At 31.3% G+C, this 22,253-nt stretch overlaps 1 protein-coding gene across 3 annotated transcripts; it reads right to left on the reverse strand.

The window, feature by feature from the left end:
* Nucleotides 1-904: 904 nt before the first annotated feature.
* LOC125066469 (protein decapentaplegic) lies at nucleotides 905-21,921 on the reverse strand. 3 transcript variants are annotated; one of them, XM_047674545.1, is made up of 3 exons: nucleotides 21,691-21,921; nucleotides 21,513-21,583; nucleotides 905-2,178 (listed from the first exon to the last, which is right to left on the reverse strand). In XM_047674545.1, exons 1-3 carry the CDS (start codon nucleotides 21,783-21,785, stop codon nucleotides 1,052-1,054), a joined length of 1,293 nt encoding a protein of 430 aa, XP_047530501.1. In that variant the 5' UTR covers nucleotides 21,786-21,921; the 3' UTR covers nucleotides 905-1,051. The 3 variants fall into 3 exon arrangements, with proteins under 3 accessions (XP_047530501.1, XP_047530503.1, XP_047530502.1); XM_047674547.1 differs by having other exon boundaries at nucleotides 906-2,178; nucleotides 21,675-21,760; XM_047674546.1 differs by lacking the exons at nucleotides 21,513-21,583; nucleotides 21,691-21,921 and adding an exon at nucleotides 4,613-4,881 and having other exon boundaries at nucleotides 906-2,178.
* Between the last annotated feature and the right edge of the window lie 332 nt (nucleotides 21,922-22,253).

A 22,253-nucleotide genomic window follows, 5' to 3' on the forward strand; every position in this document is an offset into this window, starting at 1 on the left:
TGATTTTATCTTTAAATAAATCAGAGATTGTCAGAGGGAATAGAGGACCAATAAAAATTGGAAGATATAACCTGTTCAAAAAGTATACTATTTAATTTTAGCATGATAGAGAAAATCCGAACATATTATCGAAGATAGAAGACAAATCCTTCTAATATGAATAAAATAGATTCTATAAAAAATCATTTAGTTTTGCAATATAGCGGTTTGTTTTATTTAACATAAACAATAACACGAGAAATATGAAAAAAATTGTGGAAGTTTCTAACATGGTTGAGAGAACTTAGAACGCCTAATTTTAAGGACATTTAAGTCCTAATCATTGTAGCAATAATATGGAGCCCGAAATCTTTTACATGAGATATTCGAAGAATTAAACAAGAGAATATAGTCAGTTAGACAAATTTTAACAATCAGACTATTTACCAGTCACAATGCCTGACACATTGCTGGGTTATGCCAAATTTACTAGATTGTGGTTAATTTTAAGTATAACTTCATTATTATCATCCAATTTAGTTTGAATATTCAGTTGAAAAGTATAGTCTAGATTACTTAAATAGTGAAAAAATTAAATAAATTGAGAAAATCATTTAAATTAAGAAGAATATATTTTTAATACATTATTAGTAATGTATGTATGTATATATTTCTGTCTTTCTGTCAATTTTAATGTATGTTAGTTGAAAATAATGGGTAAGACATGTAATCAAATATGTTACTTGTAACATACATTTATATTAAGTGGTTTTTGTAGTAATTTCTTACAGTAATGGATAAAATATAATAGTAAACTATTTACTGTTAAGGAAAATCCTTATTTTTTTTAGTTTTTCAACAAATACATCGCTACTACTTCAGAAACACATGGACATTAAATAATAATCATTATTAATATTCAAATCTTTTATTAGATCAGTATTCTTTCAATAAAATAATAATTACACGATTATATATACAAATAGAATATGTACAATTTTCGAGGCCACTACTATATGTACACTGGGTCCACGATTTATCACTAGGTCCGCACGAGGCCGTGACGCCTTCATCATCGGCAACCACAACCAACTACCATCATGTCTTGATAATTTTTAAGCACCACATTGTTCACTTCGTCCATATATAACATTGATATAGAAGAAAGTTGCGTAGGAACGCAACACGCTTTTGGCACCGCTGCGGGGTTCACTGAGTTAACAAGAGTCTGCACGATCGCATGATTTGTGCCGTTTAAATGATCCGCCAACGGGAAGGGACAGTCTCCTTGGCAGTAATACGCGTCGTAACCTTGTGGGGCTACGATCCAATCACTCCAGCCAACATCAGCGAAATCAACGAATAGTGGTCGTCGCTGGCAAATCTCACGAGCTTCTTTACGCCGATGATGAGCCCGATGACCTTTTCGCTGCGTAGCTCGTTTATTTCGCGTTAATCGCGTCTCGCCGAGTTCTCTTGCGGCTCTCGCTCTTTCATCTTCAGTGTAGAGCATAAGTAATGGCTGAACTGCTCGCCATTCTTCGTTCTCCTCTGTTGTGCGTCTTCGAACTCGCACATGGGGGAATTTTGCATTTGTATTTATCGAGTCTTCCTCTAAAACACGCACTAATAGTCCATGATTGTGTTTTGGCTCTTTCAGCCATCTTCGAACCGCCCCTAAAGCATCTGCAGTTACGATGCCTTCAGCGGGCCTAAGAGGTATAGAGTCTAAAAGTCTTAAAATGGGCTCAGTTTGCCCACGCCGCCCAGGTCGCACGACATCATACAGCAACAATCTTTGCTTGCCCGTCGTACCGACGGCCCTTTGGAACTTGAGGTCCGCGCCACGCGCGACTTCATCGGATGGCACACCGCTTATATTAAAAAATAGGCGGAAGCGATGCTCGCCCGGGAAGCGGTCATCGAGATCGGTGGGCGTATGGTAGAAAGACCGCGCCGTGTTGGCCGCTGCGGCGGGAAAAGCGTTTTGTTCATCATACAGCAGGCGCATGGCGCGGGGCACAGGCGGAGGCGGCCGATTGCGAGGTGGCGGCCGGCGTGGCAGTCCCAGCAGCGCAAGCAACTGCTTTTCGGCGGCGGCGCGCGTCGCCTCGTCCAACCCCGCGGCCGCGCAAAGCGCCACCAACGCGCACACCACCGCGCACGCGCACGCCCCACGCATAATTCTCCTCGACCCACCTGCAAAGAAATGAATGCACTATTAGTATTAGGAAATAAAAAAATATATATACTTAAATGATAGATGTAACCTAAGGAACTAAAGTTTTTGAGTCCATACTATCCGAATTACGAGTAATTTAACAAAGGTCAACATTGTATATAACCGGTAGTTGGTTTATCTCATTTCTCACTATTCCTAATAAATGCGTCGTCTCATTGTAATGTCCGCTAACTATTATTTCAAGAGCATATATAATAATAATGTAAAATAATGCTTTTTACTATACTCAGTTTTAAATTGAATAATTAAACAACGGTTAGGTTTTTTGCGTTTTGTGTACCTTTATTTTCCTAATTTGATAGATCATAAATTAATAAATGTTTGCATTTGTCCTATTCTGTATATACACTTAAAATAAAAATTTCAATATCGAAAAACTTTTGTGTTAAGAGACATGGTAGTAATTGATAAAAATAAAATGATGACTATCTTGTGCGTTACATCATAGGTACATTAGTATTTCTTCCTTGCCGGCATTACTAGAGCGAGCCATATAAGGCAATTTAACGACACTATGACATAAGGATACCTTATAAGACAAAAGCTAAAAATAAAAAAGGCAGTATCTATCTAAATATGTAATATTTTTAGCCATATCATTTTATAATCTAAATGATTAGTTTTTAATATTGTGGATTGGTCAGTTAGCAACATTCAGAATACTTAATATAACATGTTAAATGTAAAAAAAACTTTTGTATAATAAAAAAAGACAAGTTCATTTAAAGTAGTTCAATAAATATTAAAGTTACGGTGGTTTCCCGCGGTGTTGTGCAAAAGTTGTCCCTTTATTACTAAGAGGCCTCATAAATCACTACACATTCTTACTGAACGTCTGTTTACTGGTTTTATGTAAATTGTAAGAGATTGTAAGATATAATATACATCTTTTACGAGTTTGATTAATAATTTCTTTCGCTTGAATATTACTAAGTAGGCGTTCAATATTTCTTTACTGTCAAACAAAAATTACATTAAGAATATCGTTTATCAAAATATTAATGTAGTTACTTATTTTTTTCTTGATTAAATAAAACAAATAAACAATAGCGTTTAATAATTATTAAATTGATACAAGTTGTGTAGATATTAAAAGTACTTTAAAAATGAATTAATCAGTTTTAATAAAGTTTAAGTACCTTATTTATTAAAGTAATGTTTAAGTTATGTACACGATGCGATCTCAATAAAAACGATAATAAATAAGTAGACACTTAACGTAGCGTAACCTTTGCTACCTACGCCGTTGTGCATAATTTGTTTATTTACTAACAAGACGCTTGTTTATACGTCTGAAATATTATCTGTTTACGAATTCTATGACCTATTTATATTTCTGCGTTATTTCGTATTATTCTTAATATTCAAAAAGGTATATTTCACCCAAGTATTATTTCTTAAATTAGTATATTGTAACACCTATATTGGGTTTATTCAGTTTTAATTATATTTACAATTATCTGACCTGATTTATTTTTACAAATCGTTTTTTACATATAATATATTATTTGCCAATTATTTGTAAGCAATATTTTAGCATTTAATTCAATTCAATTTCTTTAAAACATTGGTATAAACATATTCAGTCAAATATCTTTACAGATATTGACTGTCATTTTTATGTAAAATATAAGATGACTGTTTCTCAAATCAGTCCGCTTTTCAAGTCATCTCTCGACCCGTAGTAGATGCATATGATATTAATAGAGAATGTGATATTTGATTCGTCCATTTATATTCATAATAATGACTCTTAAGAAAATGCAAATCATATTTTATTATCTAGGAATCGATGAAACTAAGTTTACTCATAGAAGCTTATATTTCTAATAATAATATTTTGCTTATTATTATATAATATAAATGTTTAAAGCACTTTAAATTTTGGAATTGGAAGAGCCTAAAACTACTAAATTTCCATTTATCACAAAATACATTGGACATTTAACATACTAAATAATGTTACTCCTCGGTAGTATATGGATTATAATATCAACAGATTAATACCAAAATAGAGAATTTAAATATAAAAGCATAATTTAATAGCCTTAAGCAAAAGACTTCAACGAGACGCGATTCTGTTACAGGCATGAAAACTATGAAAGATATTTATTTCCTGTTCATTTATATATTTCTTTGTTTTATAAATTATAAAGTATTTTTATATAGAGTCTGTTATAATAACATTAGAAAATACTATCAGGTCAATGTTCCAGTTTAACTAGCAAGTGTAAAAATTTTACAGCATCAAATGATTAGATAGTATCGAATACGTATTTTTATAGTGTTTTGATCGCTCTAGCACGGTCGACCGGATCATGGCGTACGTATTTCGAAAATAATGCGGTCAAACCAGCCGCAGGCGCACGACCACTCGGCTCTCTCACTCACCCGAAATTTTAACGCATCCAACGTCGATAGTTACACAAAATCCGCAATCCGTGATATCTCCGCGAGCGAGAAGCGCGTACAGTCAACGCTTCGGGAACAAATGGAACCGCACTCGTTCACGATCGAACCGTTGGCACATAACAACAGAGCGGGCGGGTAACATCACTGGCGCGTGTTGGCGCTCGGGAGCGGCGGCGCGCGCGGCGTGCGTGTGCGGCGGACGGAACGACAGTGTATGCACGCATTACGTGCTCGCGGCGCCGGACTCGCGGCTGGAATGAGAGGCCGCTCCAGACGCGGCGGCGTCGCTGCGGGCAGGCCGAGCTCGGCCCCGCCCCGCCCGCCGCCCCACCGCCCCTCCGGCCTCCTACCGCACCCGCCGCACCCACTACCACCACAGCCCTTCCTACCCTTCGACCTCTGCCCTGAACTACCTAACCTCTCCGAACCTATTTAAACTCAACTCGTCGCAATTTTCGCTTAACTATAAATTAATGTTGATATGAGTTTATCGCAAGGCCACTTTTACTTATCAATTTCACATTCATAAACATCAGCTGCAAACACATTGTTGGCACAAAACTTTAATAATTCTGTTGTATATATAGTTAGTCTGCTATTTCAAATTGTCAATACTTAATCAAAATAGCGTAAATATTTTATTAAAATTTAAATTACCACGATGTTTAAAGAGACACGATAAATAAATTGTAAGTTATCTGGCTTAGCGAATTTTAAAGAAGATTTATTTATTATTTATTTAAAGCTCACATTGTTCTTTGGAATAACCTGCTCCTTACTTGTTAAAATAGCACGTAAGTAATTTATATCGATCTATAATATTGTGAAATATATTTTTTTAAAAATAAGAAAGAAATGCAAAAAAAACGTCGAAATTGAAACTAAATTAGAACTTGTTTTTACCTAGTTATAATGTAATATGATACTTTAGACTCTACTAATAAGCAAAGGACATTAGTAATAAATGTATCTAAAAGATTTTAATAAAACTTAGTCACTACTAATATTATTATTTTTTAGCGAAAATTACAAGTACTTTTAAAATATTATTAAAAATATACTATTTCAAAATATTCTTACCTATTTAATAAAAAGCAATGCGTCCTAAAATGTTCTGTACACAATTATTATCAACTTATCACGTATCCGTCACAATATTCAGGCACCGAGCTTTCAAAGCGCTTCTTTTGACGCGTATTTATGTCACATAAGGCGCGTCTCAGAATAACTGAGCTGAGTTTAAGTAAATAGTCGTAATTATAAGTGGGCTAGACTATGCGGCCCCGACTCATCACCGAGAGTGGGGGAAGGGTGTTGACGAGACTGTGCGCCATTTCTTGACACTTGATTTTCCGAGAACACCGCCCCACCGTTATGGTAGATAACAGTAATAACCCCATCGTCAAAAAAACTATCGTCCTTAATAACATGAAACGTATGTGTAAGATGACTTCTGTTTCTAGCCCAGTGTGACCCTTTATAATAAAATTTATGTATAACAATGTACCTAAAACATAAAAATAACTTTTGTTACGTAATTGACTCGGATTTTTATGTATAATAAAGTTATATACGAAATTGAATTCGTATCTAACTATATTATTGTTTTTCTAAGCTGTTACAAAATCACAAAACTTAACTAATTTATTATAATGATGTAAAACTCTAGAGCTAGTGTATTTCGTTATATAACTATAAAACTTTACCTGAAAGTAGGAATTTTATAATAAAATACAAAAATAATTCTTTCGATATATGTGTGCATAAAGAGACTAACCAGAAAACCATATTATCATACCTAACTGCAAATTAGGAGCAAACTATTGTAAATTGGTCAAAGTATTGTTTAGAACTGATTGTCAACTTAACTCCTTTGAACTATTATAGTAGCGCCATACTAACAGTTTATTTCACGAAACGATTAGTCACTAGCCAGTGCACTATCGTTGTTACAAGATAAGAAGAAAACAAAAGTTATTTTAACACAAAAATCCCAAAGTATTTCCTTTTAATTTAATACTTTTGTTGTAAACTTTTTCAGGTTCAGTAGATGATTGAACGTAATTGTTTTTAATCTCATTTCCTGTTCGCTTCCCACGTGTTAAAATCCAAGATAAAACAATTTAGATAATGGAATAAAAGTAAATATTGCAAGGAAAAATTGTTCCTTATGAACGCTGTGCGCGTTTCAGCGATGAATGTGCTCGTTAACAATGATAGGATACTTCGAGCAGGTGAGACGTTTTATTTTGATTACAGTCGACGCACGTGCCGTCGCAGATGGTAAAGTGTAAACTGAGACTTTCATGAAATATCCGATCATAATTTAATGTAATTTTTACCAACAGGTGCAATAAGTATTTGTTATCCAATAATATATACATTGATGAATACGAATAAAAAGTTTAATGCAAGATTTTATAACAATAACCATTTAGGTCATTATATGTAGATTCACTTATTTTAAGTGTACCTAATTAAAGATTATTTTAGAAAATTCATACTTAAAATTATAGCTCTACAATTATTATATTATTATTTTTTAATACTTTAAATATTTCATAAAATATTATATACATAATTATACATTTGAATAAGTTAGAAGAGATTATAACCTCTATAATGAATGTACAAAACCACTTGTAACTGTCATTCTGGAGTAGGTACCTCAGAACGTGCAGTTTCGAGATGATAATTGAGTTTGAGTTTCTAGTGATTTATATGGTCAAATGTGTTAAGATACATAATTTTTTATATGTTCATATTACAAATATTACTTTTCATTCATTTATTTTCTTAAATTCTTTATTTATTTCATACAAAATAGAAACATCTAGGAATGATAGTGATAAGTTTGGCTTAGTCAATAAATAAACTCAATTCGTTGGTTTAGACAAAAGTTGACGTGGTTTAGATAAACACGCAAATAATGCAGATGAATCCATTTTTAAACTGAGTTATATTACGCATAAGGTATTAATGACTTACTAAGCATAAAAAGTCAACGTAATAAAGTTTTCGTTCAACCCGTGGGTATAGATTTATCTTATTATTCGTCATGATAGCGACCATAGTATAAAATTAATTATAAGCATTTCAACTAGCGAGCTCTAAAGATACAGTTCTAATACGAAAAGACAAAAAGATACACGACTGAGTCTTAGTCGAGATTCACATCGCTTAACCGATAATTATGGCTTCAAACCAAGCAAGCGCCACTGACTTTTTATATACTTAATCTGTGTTTAAAATTAATCTCATTTTCAGCGGTGAAGGAAAACGTCGTATTGAAACCGGCATGTGTCAAATAAAAAATGAACATATGTTTATCTAAGCATTGGAGGCCTTAAGCTAACTCTAACATATTACACGTAAGCAGCAGTCTGTAAATGTCTTATTGGACTTTTGCGGCGGATAATTAAAAAAAATACAAATATAGTGTTTTATTTTTTTTCATATTATTATGTTTAATTATGTACTATTTACCTATTTTAAAATGAATTATTTTGTGACAAACGCTAGTTAATACAATAAATATAGTATTTGAATGGCGCCAATGCTTAAATAAAACCATGCTAAGTTGTCATAAAGCAGCTTCCATTAAATTAAAATTACCGAGATGGCTTATCATTCTTAGCAAGCTACCGGAGCCGTTACGCGCAAATAAAGAACTGTTGTTCTTGTTTTTTTTTTCTTTTTTTTGGCGCGTGTCTCTCGCGATCCGTTATATGCTGCCAGCGAAAGTTAGAAGTCGCTCGGAATTTTATACCAGTTTTTGTTGAGGTTATAGAATTTTAGTTACTTATTTTATCTCTGAATATCTGCTGCGTCATTGTCGTAGATGATTACTAACACATCATAATAGAATGATATTATTTTATTTCTAATTGCATTAATAAAAGTTTTGCGAAAGGGGTTTTTTGTATTTAAAAAAATTGGATACAGAAGAAATTAAAAAATAAACCGAATGTATTTCTTCTTTGAATTAATCTAATACTATATTCATATTGAAAATGTATACTCTTAAACACCTATATTTTTAATTGACTTTCTAATACCGAGTGTATGGATAAGCTTGTAAACTAATTATCACGGACGAATTATTGTTTTCTTATCAAAAACCATTATATTGCTTTCTGTACTATTATCGTCAAATAACCAGTTTTTAAATGCTTAATGTTTAACCTTTATAACCTGAATGAGCTTGGCTTATCTATATAGTATATTCAAAATTATCGTCTTATTTAATAATTATAATATATTTTATATAAACTATAAAATTAAATTGATTATGCTAGGATGTTTTAAATAGCGAGCGAGAATACGGCACATTGTCAATTTTTTCTGTAGACGATTCATTTTTCGTCTAATTTTTATATAGTTGAATATCCTTTAGAAATCATGTTGCATTTTATGTGATTCTTATAAAAAATCTATATTTTCATAGACTTTCCGTTTACGTTACAACATTTATAGTTTTGTAAGAACTTCTTATCTATCATATCATAGGTAAACTGGTTTAGCCTACAGCCGGTATGTTTATAAATTTGTTTCTCACTAAAATTGTTCAAAAAATGCTTTTTTCCGTAGTTTTTTTGGATCTATTAATTACAATATTTTGTTAGTTATCCGATAAAAATAAATTATATTTACATTACGAACATTTTTAAACATAATTTAATGATTTTAAATACTAAGAAAATTTAATTAATTTAATGTTTTTGTAATGATTTAATGTTTATTACAATTAATTAAATATATACATGATAAAGTTTGCATTTTCTAAGCAAAACTGTTATTTTACGTACTATTGGTTACCCATATACATTGAAAACAGTTTTTTTTTCTGATTCTTATAAGAATCTGATTGTAATATTTATATATAACATAATTTATTTATTGATATATAATTTGTTTATTCTATATTAACGTTTATTTATTATGTTATATTCATGTTATTATATTAATTATTACAGTTTAGAATATGAGGTGGCCACCTCATTTTCTATGAGCTATCCAACCAACCTACACCGTTGGTCGCCAGGAAGAGATCGCTATGTATCGATAAGGTCGCCAAAATTGTACGAATCTTTTATTTAGGCAGGATCCATGTTGTATTTATTTATTTTCTCTGTGTGGTGTACAATAAAATACAAAGTAAGTAAATAACGTACGTAATATTATAAATGCCAATATCTATTTATCTTTTTGTCTATTTGCTCGTCAATTTATCACGAATTAGCCCCATAACAGACATTAACAAAATTTGACATAGAATCGAGATAGAATCTGAATAAACAAAAGAGCAGGACAATTTATTTTGCGATTAGATAAAGCTATTCAAATATAGTATCAACGGGAAAATTAACACGGGTAGAGTCGCATTCTTAATATATTTATATAAAGACGTAATTACGTTTTATTCTGATCTAAAAGTATATCCATATTAAGGATCTATTTTATATTTACCCATTTTTAATATGACGTCACTTCTCAAAAATAATCGATCAACTTTAGGCTAAGAAACATACACACAGTTAGCTAATATACAGTTGCAGCTATTTGTTAAATAGTAATAAACTTTTTAATTTTGAGTAAATCTTAATTTTTCCATGCAGAAATTCAAGATTCAGATTCAATCAAATTGAGACACAGCTATATATAATTCTAGATAAATCTATAAAATTTAATCATAGAGGCGACGAGGAGGTAAAAAAGCCGCAGTTAACTGACTTATAAGCCATATGTTAAAACAATAAATAAAATTAATATGACATAGGTATTCAGGCAATTTATATATATTCACATAATTATTTACGTTAAGTATAAATATTTCACGTAAATTGCAAAAACGGACCTATCTATTAGCGATTACCTAAACGAATAACTTTACATGGATCCCGAATACATTTGATCATTGTGGCGAAATCTAGATACAGGGATCATATTCTATAGTGCTAGTGCACGACGTCAACTACTTATCAATACCCTGTTCAATTACAACAACTGACAAGATATACAATTACTGAGCTCACAACAGAAAATATTAAATACGAAAGCAAAACTGGGACACTTAATTAATTGCTTCCAAAACACGTAATTGTTTTTTTTTACATTAGCATTAGCAGCCTGTAATTTTCCCACTGCTGGGCTAAGGCATGCTCTCCCTTTGAGGAGAAAGTTTGGAGCATATTCCACCATGCTGCTCCGATGCGTGTTGGTGGAATATACATGAGGCAGAATTTCGTTGAAATTTAGTAATTGTTACTTATTAATAACAACAGTATAATATTTGTATATATTTTATTGAAACACTTAAATGCGACTCTATTAGGTATCTCACAAGGAAATGTATTCCTTGTGACTCGAGGAGGATAATTTCGAGCTTGATAAGTTTATTGTTGAAAAATATAATTATGTTCTTCATCTGTTTAACAAATAATTGATTCCAGTAACTTTTTACTTATAAATAGTTAATGAATCCTTTTGGTGATCTACCGTCAGACAATTGCTCAGCATCAAATACAATATTTGATGATGAGCGATTGGCTATTTTTCGGCTTAGAGAATGAGAATGCCAATGTAAAAACGGACAGGAACCTTACATCTTAAGTCATTGCAGCACGACGACGTACTAATGAATGATTTACATGTCTTTCAGTGTGTAGTGGTTTTCCTTGCCTTCAGATGGGTCCATGTGCCCTATATATATTATATAGGGCACATGGACACATATTATATAATATATTATAAACATAACGTAAAATAATAAGTACAAATTTTACTCATCAATCGCTCATGTTATCGATATTAAATTGAAGTCCGTGAAAAATTTACTTAAAAACAACTAGCGATCTGCACCGGTTTCGCAAGGGTGCAATTTAGTAATCAACAAAATGAGAAATGCGCTTCACAAGAAAATATTTTTTATTTAATAACTTTTATTTGTTTATTGATTAATAAAAATATGTCATAAATCTGAATAATAGAAGAGTTGGGTTGAGTTGTAATTTTATCGTGAAACATAGATCAAAATTTGTTCAAGGATTTAAATACGGATAATTTTAACTGCCAAGGTAAAAAATGAGTATTATGATATATTAGTATATATGACCTCCCTTTTCGCAACGAACGACTGTTTTGGTTGCTCGTAATTTGGAATCGGTGACATATTCATCCATAAAAGTGAATTTTAATCTATATTAAATGCCTAAGATAAGTAAAAATTTTAAAGTATAAGTATTAATTATAAATTCGAGAAAATGCCTTTGCAAATAATAACACTATTTCCAAACCCATTGAGACCAAATTTTAAATCACCTTGATATTCTTGTTTTTAGTAGTGAAAACCTAAATAATAGTGTTCAAATTTATATTTCGACATAGAATAATCTATTAATACCCAATTATACGTAGAACAGAACAGCTAATGTCTGTCCTAGGGTTTCAAGCTTGCTACATACCAAATTTTATCATAATTGGTTCCGTGGTTTAGCACTAAAAGCGTAACAGACAGATAGACACTTTAGCATTTATAAATTAATAATATATAATAAGACACATGCTAGCAATGCATCAACTATTTATTTGAACATTGAAGACCTAAAATTTTCTTCTACATTGTTTTGATGTATTACCTACGGCCTTTTATGTGAGCCTTCCTCGGTTATCGATTTTTCGATTGGTAAATTGTGCATCAAGACCAGTTAGTGGTTTAGAATAAGTTAGCGGCGATATATAGGCGGCTTGTATTAAATTTTTTATAGATTATTATCTTTTCGATTTGAGCAAATTAATACCTCAATTTCATGTACTGTATGCCATCTATCTAATTGGCACATTTGGTTTTTGCCTCCGATAAGGCCGTTTTTTTAAAAAAAAACGCAATTTTCGTTTTACGACAATATACAAACCGGTTAGTACCGGTTAGCATATTGTCGTTTAATAGAAAGAGGAAAAACCTATTGATAGTGTAAAAGAAAAAAAGTTGGAAAAGAGTAACTACTTAGTTTAAATATATTGGATGGATTTAAATAATTATTTCATCAAAAATATACATTTTTGACATCATTGTAATGTAGAAAGTGTGAAGAGTATAAAGTCAGTGAAATAGCCGAAAGTCATGGAGCAGCGGTAAAGCACACTTATAACTTTCGCGATTGAAGTGTGGAATATTAAAAATATACGTTTTCAAAAGGAACGTCGAAAGCTTACTGGTTTTTGTGCATTAAAAATCGACTTAATGACTATTATTTCTTATATGTTTGTCAATTATTAATCTATTTTTTTTATAAGTTTCGCTTAAGTGTCTTAATATAAAACCATAGTAGTAAAAGTATAAAACCATATTTAATACATTTAAATGCAACTTTCCCGAAGGTAACTGTTACGTTTCTATAAGATCTAACAGATATCGATACAATAATGATATATAATACAAGTAATGTTCGTACTTAATTATTGTTAACACGTTTAACAATGTGTACAAAAATGAGTCGATTTTCCACAACGAACTATGGTCGCGGTGCCATGCCGTCTGCCACCCACGGCCGTTCGCGTCCTGCGTTACTCACCAATTCTCTCCTCATGTACGTAATTAGCCCATTAGCACGCACGCACCACTCAAATGCTCAATTAGATCAACGACCGTCGGGAATAGCTGACAGGATTATGTTCCCCGGTTTCAATGAAACACGGGACAAAATATATCTAACATTTGACTGATTTTTTTCTATTTTTTAACGCAATAAAAACGGTTAATACAATTCATTCCTTCAGTTTAGCATTCGCTTGGAAACGCCAGCAAAAAACAACGATTCCGAAGCTATTTTCTACTCATCCTGTCAGGTGTACCTAATGTACAGCTATTTTATACCAGTAATAGTTTGCCCGTCTTTCCCAGCCCACTTATGTCTGTCTTCGTCAGAGACGTAACGGAGAGGAAATCTGGGTCTTAGAAATTTTATTTTAACCTACTTCTAAATTTGTATGTTTATATAGATAGCGAGTTGTTGACTGAAATTATAACATTACATTAAATCAATCAGTTTTAATATCAATATATTACGTTTGTACTTATTTTTCTTCTAAATCACTATCAAATTTAAAATATAACTATTAAAGTTATAAAACTATCCTTATAGATAGATACACGTGAGCATTTTTGTATAATCTTTATTACTTAAGAACAGCATGGATTCATATTTCAAACAATTAAGATTTGATTTCACTTCCTTGTAACGAAGTGCAGTGTGAAAGCAGATTGTCTTATGCAATTAAAAATAGTGACTACGTGTGTTTGATGGCCATTAAAATGCATTTGCAGGTTCCGATTGCATTGGCAGAAGCCTACAAATGCAGTGATCGCTATCATAATGCGATACTGTCAGCTCAGCGTGTCAAATTGAAGGTCGTCCATGCATTCCGGAAGATCTGTACCGAGATACATGCTAATATATCTTAAAATACTATCTTTGGCTGATTTACGTCTGAGGATGTTTATTGTGTTTACATACAACTAGTCGTTCTTGTAGAATTGTTTACTAATAAAGCATAATGTATAAATGAAAAACTTTTGCACGCAAAATTTATCAACAACAAAACAGTTTTATGTTAAATAATATTTTTTCAATACAGAAATACGAAATTTCTACTTATTTTACGGAGCACTATAATACACCAATAAGTTTTATTTCTAATAAGTAACTTGGACTTGATCATATTCTGAAAGAATATATTTAAAAACATATATTTATTATTTAATAATTTGCCTATCATATAATGCAGATATACAGAATTGTAAATATATGGAAAATTTGAAAAACAAAAAAAAATGGCGGGTTGGTTCTTTTTTATATGCTTTTTAAAAAACTCGTACAAGCTATTGTTATTTGTTACGACTAAATTCCTATTAAAATTTGCCCTAGGACAACTTATTTCTTGTTACACTTATATGATAATGTTGACACCATGGTTTAATATTCCGAAAGAATTTACGAGTTTTACAAGGCATACTTCTATAATTGCGATAATTACAACCTGCCTACGCAACTGCCTCGGTTAAAGAATTCCTGCGAACTCGACATTGCTTAATTAGTGTAATGACTTGTTAGTTCACACGTTCTATTTGTAAAAGGGTCGTTGGAGGAGTCTAACAATTGTCTACTTAATAAAAATAATGCATGATTTTTTTTTTATTTAATTGGTACTAAGAAAAATCATTACAGCTCTTTTATTTATTTTTTAAATTGTTTGTGTATGCTTTTATTGTGGTGATAGAATAATTTCCTGTTATTTTATTTTTTCAAAATATTGTTTCAGTTAATATTAATATTATTATTAGTTGTAATAATATTATGTGTCCGTTGGGGGTAGACTTATTTCAATAAAAACCTCTTTCAAAGGCAAGAGACAATGCTCAAAAGTAATAGGTATACCATGAGTTACTAGTTATTAGTTAGTTAGTTAGTTAGTTAGTTATGAGACTGATATAAATAATAAAATATAATAATTGAACAATATCAATGTCAGTTATTTGATTTATTTGTTTGTTATATTGTTTACTGATCGTGTATGTATGCCACGAAGCTATCTTCGCGGAAGACGACATATGTTTTTTCGTTCGTCATTTCGTATCGTCCTTCAGATTCAAGATAAAGTTGTATATAATTATATGTTACATTAATGATAATTTAAGTAACTGAAATGCTTAAGCAATATAATAAAAAAAACAGTTACCTACGAATTTGCGAATCCGAACAGCAGCTTTTGACGCTTATCTTCAAAAATATCTATTGAATAAATACGACATTTAAGTAGAATACTTTTTTTTTAATTTTAGTCAATTGTGGTTAATGATAGTTTTTAATATCTGAGTCGAAAATCTGCTACAAGGAGCAGCGCGGTGAAAAAACTAAAATTCCTTGCGGTCAAACGAATACAATTATAAAGTCCAAAAAAGCCTTAGCCATAAAAATATAACTGTAAATAAATACTGGTCAGATAAAGTGCATAAAGGGTGCTCAAAACTCCCGGTTCTCTGTTCTCAGGACCGAGTAGTGTTCCGCCACGGTCGTCTTTCATCGGTCTACCTCCTGAACGCCCTACGATTCGGTACTTAGAATCACCCAGCTACAACAGCAATCAGCCCTTCCACGTATATATCATTTTAATCTGATTTCGCTTCGATTTTTTTTAAACATGATTTAATTTCTAATTAGGTATATACTTCAAAGATATTTCGAACTTAGCTCACTCCATAGCACGCATCTTCAAATAATTATTTATATCGACCCTGGAATCTTCATTTTTTTTACCATGATTACCATTTTTTATAAGAGTATGGTAATAGACAAGGAAAGTTTATACTTTTGACACAAGTAATGATTGATATCAGATAATAGTTTGTAAATACGTCATGTTAACAGATCAAAGATTTTGAAATTGTGTGAGATCCGGAACTTCCAGAAATTGACCAGTTTTAAGAGACTAATTGTTTTAGAAGAAAATGATTTTTGTCAATTTATTAGGTCCAGTTCATTGAATTTAACTAATATTGTATAGACTAGTATCATTAATATATAGAAAAAAACTACTGATAGTAGTAGGACTTTTTACGTTTTAGTGCACTCTAATTTCAAAAAGCTTCATAAAATCCGAAATAGTACTATTTTTAATTTTTTTTACTATGGACTTTGACTATGTATACTATCATATACATTTTTCAAGTGACTTACAGAATCTAATTATGTAGTTGTACATTTTAGCAACCACCATAGAATTTTAATACTAAGTACTATGAAAAATTGTATGGGAATCAAAGTTCTTTAATTTACTAATTATATATTATTAAAGTTTGGATGCTCATTGTAAATAAATTCCAGTTCACAGTTCAACGGTTCTAACGACTTAAGAAACATCGCTGGTCCGCGAACTCTACCAAACTATTTGCAGATTTGATTGGTAGAGAGAATTTAATTAACAACACCTCCACTAGCTACCATTCAAGTGGCTATCCTGAGGCCTTGAGGCCCCAGGCTCCAATCCGGGGTCAGACAAATAAAGTCATTGGATTTTTCTGTCAAGAGCCCCGAAAGGCGCAAATTTAGAGCATAGTCTTGTCGGATTGCCATATTGAATGGTGAGAGTGAGAAGGTAGATTGCACTCATATTTGCACATATTCTTCTTCTAAGTAATTGGAAAAGCTTTAAGATTGTATACATACAATTATATACATATAAATGTAAAAAAAATTGGTGCAGTAAGTTTGTTTAGTAAATTAGAGCGATTTACCTTAGGGATAAGATCCCTTAAAACTAGATTAATATTCGGCCCTAACATTAAAACAACGTAGAGTGTCATTAAGTCAAATAATTTAATTTAAAATGAACAGTATCTAAACAGAACCGCAGGGATACATTCATAGTTTGCTACCAATATTGCTACTTAACCTTGGAGAACTTGTTATGCTAAACATACAATATCACGAAACAAAAATAATCTTATTTTATGTATATATATTCTTATATTCATATATATATGAATTGCTACGAACAAAAGAAAAAATAAAATATATTTAAAATTTCGTCACAAGCAAAAGATAGACGTACATATACAACAATGTATAAATAAGTGAAAAAACATTCTCGCATTTGCTTTAAAATTTGCGAAATGTGTGAGAGGATGTTTTATGCAAAACGTGTAGTAGGTATGCTGTTTTGGTTAAGTAATGCACTAAACTAACTAACTGACAATAAATTCTTGTCCCATATAAAACCTGTTGTTTACTTTTCAGAATTTATTCCTATTACCTTCATTTTCATTAAAATTTATTATTTATTAAAAACTAGCTGATATCCGCCTGCTTTACTCGACGTAAATTAAAAGCTGATATTTTAATTTATATATAACTATACTAACCATGTGGTGCGCGCCAGTAAAGCTCTTAGTTACCATGATTATTACCAGCATCTTAAGCAATCGTCATAAAACCAATTTACTCAAAACCATAATAATTATATAACCACCTTAACTTTCCTTGAGCATCCATTTATCTACTGTACAACTATTGGTAAAAACCGTATGAAAATGTTTGATAGTTTTTATGTTCAGACTGCTAGCGTGACGGGGTACTTTGTTTTATAGTATTAAAAAGTTACCCTTTGTGCTATTCCACGGAATCAACTTAAATGACAAGTTTTATTGGAATCCTTTCCGACGTTCAACTGTTATTGATTACAAGCATTCGGATAAAAATACTTTCGTATGTAAATATTAAATGTATTTGCTGATATTTATGTTTTAGAATTTGATACATGTTATTCGCAAATAATCACGACACAGAACACGAACCGAGCGCATGCATAATTTGATTATTTTTATCTTACGTTCTTAAAAAGTATACGTATTTTATTAAGTGATCAAATAATTTTACCCAAATATTTTTGCGTACACTCTATGAATATGAAATTCATGAGAGTTTTCACATGAATTTCAATATTGATATATGATACCAAAGTATCATAGATACCAAAATAAACTCCCCAAAGAATAAAATCGTAATTCATACTCTTCATACAAATATCTTTAAAAAAATACACATTGAAAAATTGTTATAGTGTTAAATTTATTATTCATATATTTTAGTTAATTAATTTATCTAAAAGCATACCGGAAGTGACTTATCTGCTTTTAATATTACTGCAAATCGTGTCGTAACCTTCGAAATGAACATTAAACTATTAAGACGGAGCCAAATACGGGCTAAATTATTGAAACTGTAAGATTAGCCAATACTTCAGTTTCATTTTAACATTTATGACATAGTACAATGTTTTAGTATTTATCTCTTAATACAGTTACGCCAATTAACATAGTATTATTTGTAAAACGCTACCCGAGACCTTATCGTTTATTTAAATTATGTGACCGTATCGTCATTTGAGTTTATAAGACCGGTCTACATGACAGCAGAAATTCACACATGTATATAACTAGCTTATTATGTTTAACATGCTTAACACTTAGAATTGTTGATAGTTTAAAAAATAATCAAATTAAAACAACGACTTCACTAGTTTTATATAGTAAGAAGTCATTCTAATTTGATATGTTTGAAAATTACAGTGAACAATCTTACGAGAAACATACATAGGTACATATATATATATATATATTGTCTGTACTATTAACTTATTTAAACTTGATTCGGTTAATTTAAATTATTTACCCATCAAATTAGCATTTTAAAATATGTCATGTATGTAATGTAACATAAAAAATATTATAGTTCTATTTTTTTATTTCATATAGATTATATGATTTTATTTAATAGAACTTGATAATTTATATTTACATCACTAATGCGTAAGAAGATGATGCTTAGGGCGGCGCGAGTAAAACCAGCTCACCGTAAATATTGCCGGCCTTTTTATTCCTTGCTTCGATGATCACCAATCCTAACACGACATTTTACTTTACCTAAAGCTTTTTTTACAAAAGATCCGAGTTAACTACCTAATTTTATAATATACAAAGTTTATTGTTACCTTATTTATAAAACATGTTAACGTAATATATACTCAATAATGTTGCATAAAAATTAAAATAAAAAAATATGTATATTATATCACAAGGAACAAATTTGTTCAAATGTGTTTTTATTTAGAATTATTTTCGTTTACCAAGTTTGAGTCACGCCAAATACTTAGTATGAACAGCTGCTCTAAATTTTAATATTAAACGGGCAACTAGCACTACATTGACTACCTGCATAACCAAAGTAGTAACATGAAATAAATAAAAGAAACCTCGACTTCATAGCAAAATAACTTTTGAATAATACTGGTACGACGATTAAACAATACAACTTTACGTGTAGAGAATATAAATTAAAAAGTTGTTGCAATTTTAATAAAGTGATACCTATTTTCATGTACTTAGATAGATTAAAAACAAAAACATGAAGGTTGATTTTAGAATAGATATTATAAGGTTTTAATATTAAATATTTTTCTTAAATATAAAGTAATTTTAAACAATAATATATAAAATCATAAATGGTGGCGATTCTCTAGTACATACATAAACTAATATGGTTTATGTACATCTTTATAATTTAATAACTTGTAACTACCGAGTCATATATCTTCATGTATATATATATATATATATAGCTATAAGCTAATTTGACAGGATTACATTTATCTTTCTCATAACAAATGTCAAATAGCAAAAATAATTCGTTTAGAGTACAATAGGTACATAGTATAAATAAATGGGACATAGTAAAAAATGCAATAATTAAAAAAAAGACTTAAAAATGGATGTATATATTATAGATAAATACCTCAATCACTACATTCATGATTAATAGCAATGCGGAACTTTCATTATCACGTAGTATACTTACGAATTATGTGTAGTGTGTGTTTGTATGTGTAGTCTAAGATTTTCGGCCAAATTGTTTCGCGATAGAACTTGAAAATCCACGTGGTCGAGGTATCCTTGTTTTTGTTGCTATATACACTAATATCACAATCGAGACTATCGATTAACTCAATTTTTATTGAGACATGTCAATGTTACGGAAAATTCTGATATCTTTTTTTTTTAGTATTTTCCTGTTTTTTCCGCATAACTCTCATTAATTTAGCACATAATAGAGACAAACATTACCGGGAAGTAAAACAATTTAGTCACATACTACTGTTCTTATTACATTAAACGTTTAATTAATGATACAATAAAGTCGAGATGACCTTTGCATTCTAGTAAGTAATCCTAGAGACCGCAGCGGTCAAGACCACAATATGATTTTAAACGACTCCGAAGATATTATGACGATCTGGAACTGGATCTTATAGAAAATCTTTGTTATATTTAGTATCCAACTAACATTGGTAATTAAATTCATGTAATACTGATAATAAAATGTCAAGTATGGGTAAATATTATTAAGAAATTTATGAAATTTACATAAATATCAAATAGAAGCCTCTTCTACTCATAAGAAAATGAAGGTGACTGCAAAACAAACCACTATAGGTTAATTTTATTGTATACTATATGTTTACTATTGTTTTTGTTGTATATGCACTCACATAGGACATATTTAAACTTTTTACTGCTTTTGCTATGAGTTAGTACTCTTAACAATAGTAGGATTTCGAATAAAAGTTTAAAATGATATGGAATTATCTAATATATTTCTGAATAAAATAAACGAGATCGCGTTCTTGTGACGTTGTTAGGTTAGCGGAGATATAACAGGTTAGACTAGTTAACTTAAGATAGAGCTAAGAAACGGTTTTAACTTTTAGCACAATACTATTAAAGTATTTTTATACTTGCAAAACATTATTACACAAAAAAATATATTTAAAAAACATCTGTTACAAATACGATAATGAATTGTTTCTAAAAGTAATACTAATAATAACGTAAATGCTTTTATTTTTCCCTTGTTTTAGCAAGATAGTTATATGTAAATATATATAAGTGCGTCATAAATACATGGAAACATATTAATTATTTATATAAAGGAATCATTGAAGAAATGTTTAGTGATTTTTCGTTCAGCACTAGTCTATTGTTTCATAATAATTTGTTAATAAGTTCAAAACGCACCTACTTCTAAGACCCTATGCTTACTAAGATGATAAGAAAGTAGATTTATGTATTTTAATGATGATTTTGTAGTCGCTTATATCATGATGTATATTGAGAGCATGTTAGATTATATCTTAACTGGGTATTACGCAAGTAGAAACTCATTTAAACGTGAACAGGTTAATGTGGCACAGCAGGTACCTAGCAGAGGAGAATACCGATTAATAAATGATGCGGAAAAGATATAGGCAATTTAAAATTGTAACGTACGTGGATCATCGCACGTTGTGCAGGAGGTGAGCGCGCTGGGGCGGCGGCAACGGCGCAGGCGCGCCGGCGACCTGCTCGCAGAACACACCAGTTGAGCTACGGGCGCAGATCGAAAGTTCGATGCAAGATCGAGCGCGCATATGTAAATATCGCCACATTTACAAGCGAAAGGGTTCACCAGAGCGGCGTACTAACGCAGCGTTGCGCGGGAACCAGTTCGGTGAGATTCCTTCGATGTCCGATACAAAAATGTCGAATGAACTTCAGGTCCATCACTTGCCGCGAATGTCTGATACGCGACGCGGCCGCCACTCGACTGCCGTCCTCCGCTCGCCGCCACTCTGTTGGTATATTTATCGCTTAATTATTGAACTCGTCTCTAAAACAATTATGAGGCAGCTCGGCATGTGGCTAAAGGCTGGCAGAGGACGTGTGGCGATCGGCGCTACCGCGTCTGCGCTCTAGCATTGCGTCACAATCTGCACAGCAATCGTATACGCAGCCTTCAGATTATTATTATCACTCGGCTAATCCAATGCTCACCTATTGATCTTTTAAGTGTTAACCTCCAACCTTTCTTGATTAATAGCTACACAGTTTTTACCCATTCATATTAAAGTGCTAGTGTATTAAGACCAATTTGAATAGAATTGGCTATTACTTGTTATCAAGAATAATAATTAAAGCGAATATTATTGTTGAGTTATCGAAGACAATTATGAAGTTATAATCAAATAAATG

This window comes from Vanessa atalanta, chromosome 9 (genome assembly GCF_905147765.1).
Source record: "Vanessa atalanta chromosome 9, ilVanAtal1.2, whole genome shotgun sequence".
Lineage (NCBI taxonomy): Eukaryota > Metazoa > Arthropoda > Insecta > Lepidoptera > Nymphalidae > Vanessa > Vanessa atalanta.

What these genes read in the sequence shown, in the direction of transcription:
- LOC125066469 (XM_047674545.1), bottom strand. Translation starts at nt 21,785, where the DNA reads ATGGACCTGAAGTTCATTCGACATTTTTGTATCGGACATCGAAGGAAT. An exon ending in TGCGTTAGTACGCCGCTCTG is followed by an intron (nt 21,584 to 21,690) that starts GTGAACCCTTTC and finishes TTCTGCGAGCAG; the next exon opens with GTCGCCGGCGCGCCTGCGCC. An exon ending in CACAACGTGCGATGATCCAC is followed by an intron (nt 2,179 to 21,512) that starts GTACGTTACAAT and finishes ATTTCTTTGCAG; the next exon opens with GTGGGTCGAGGAGAATTATG.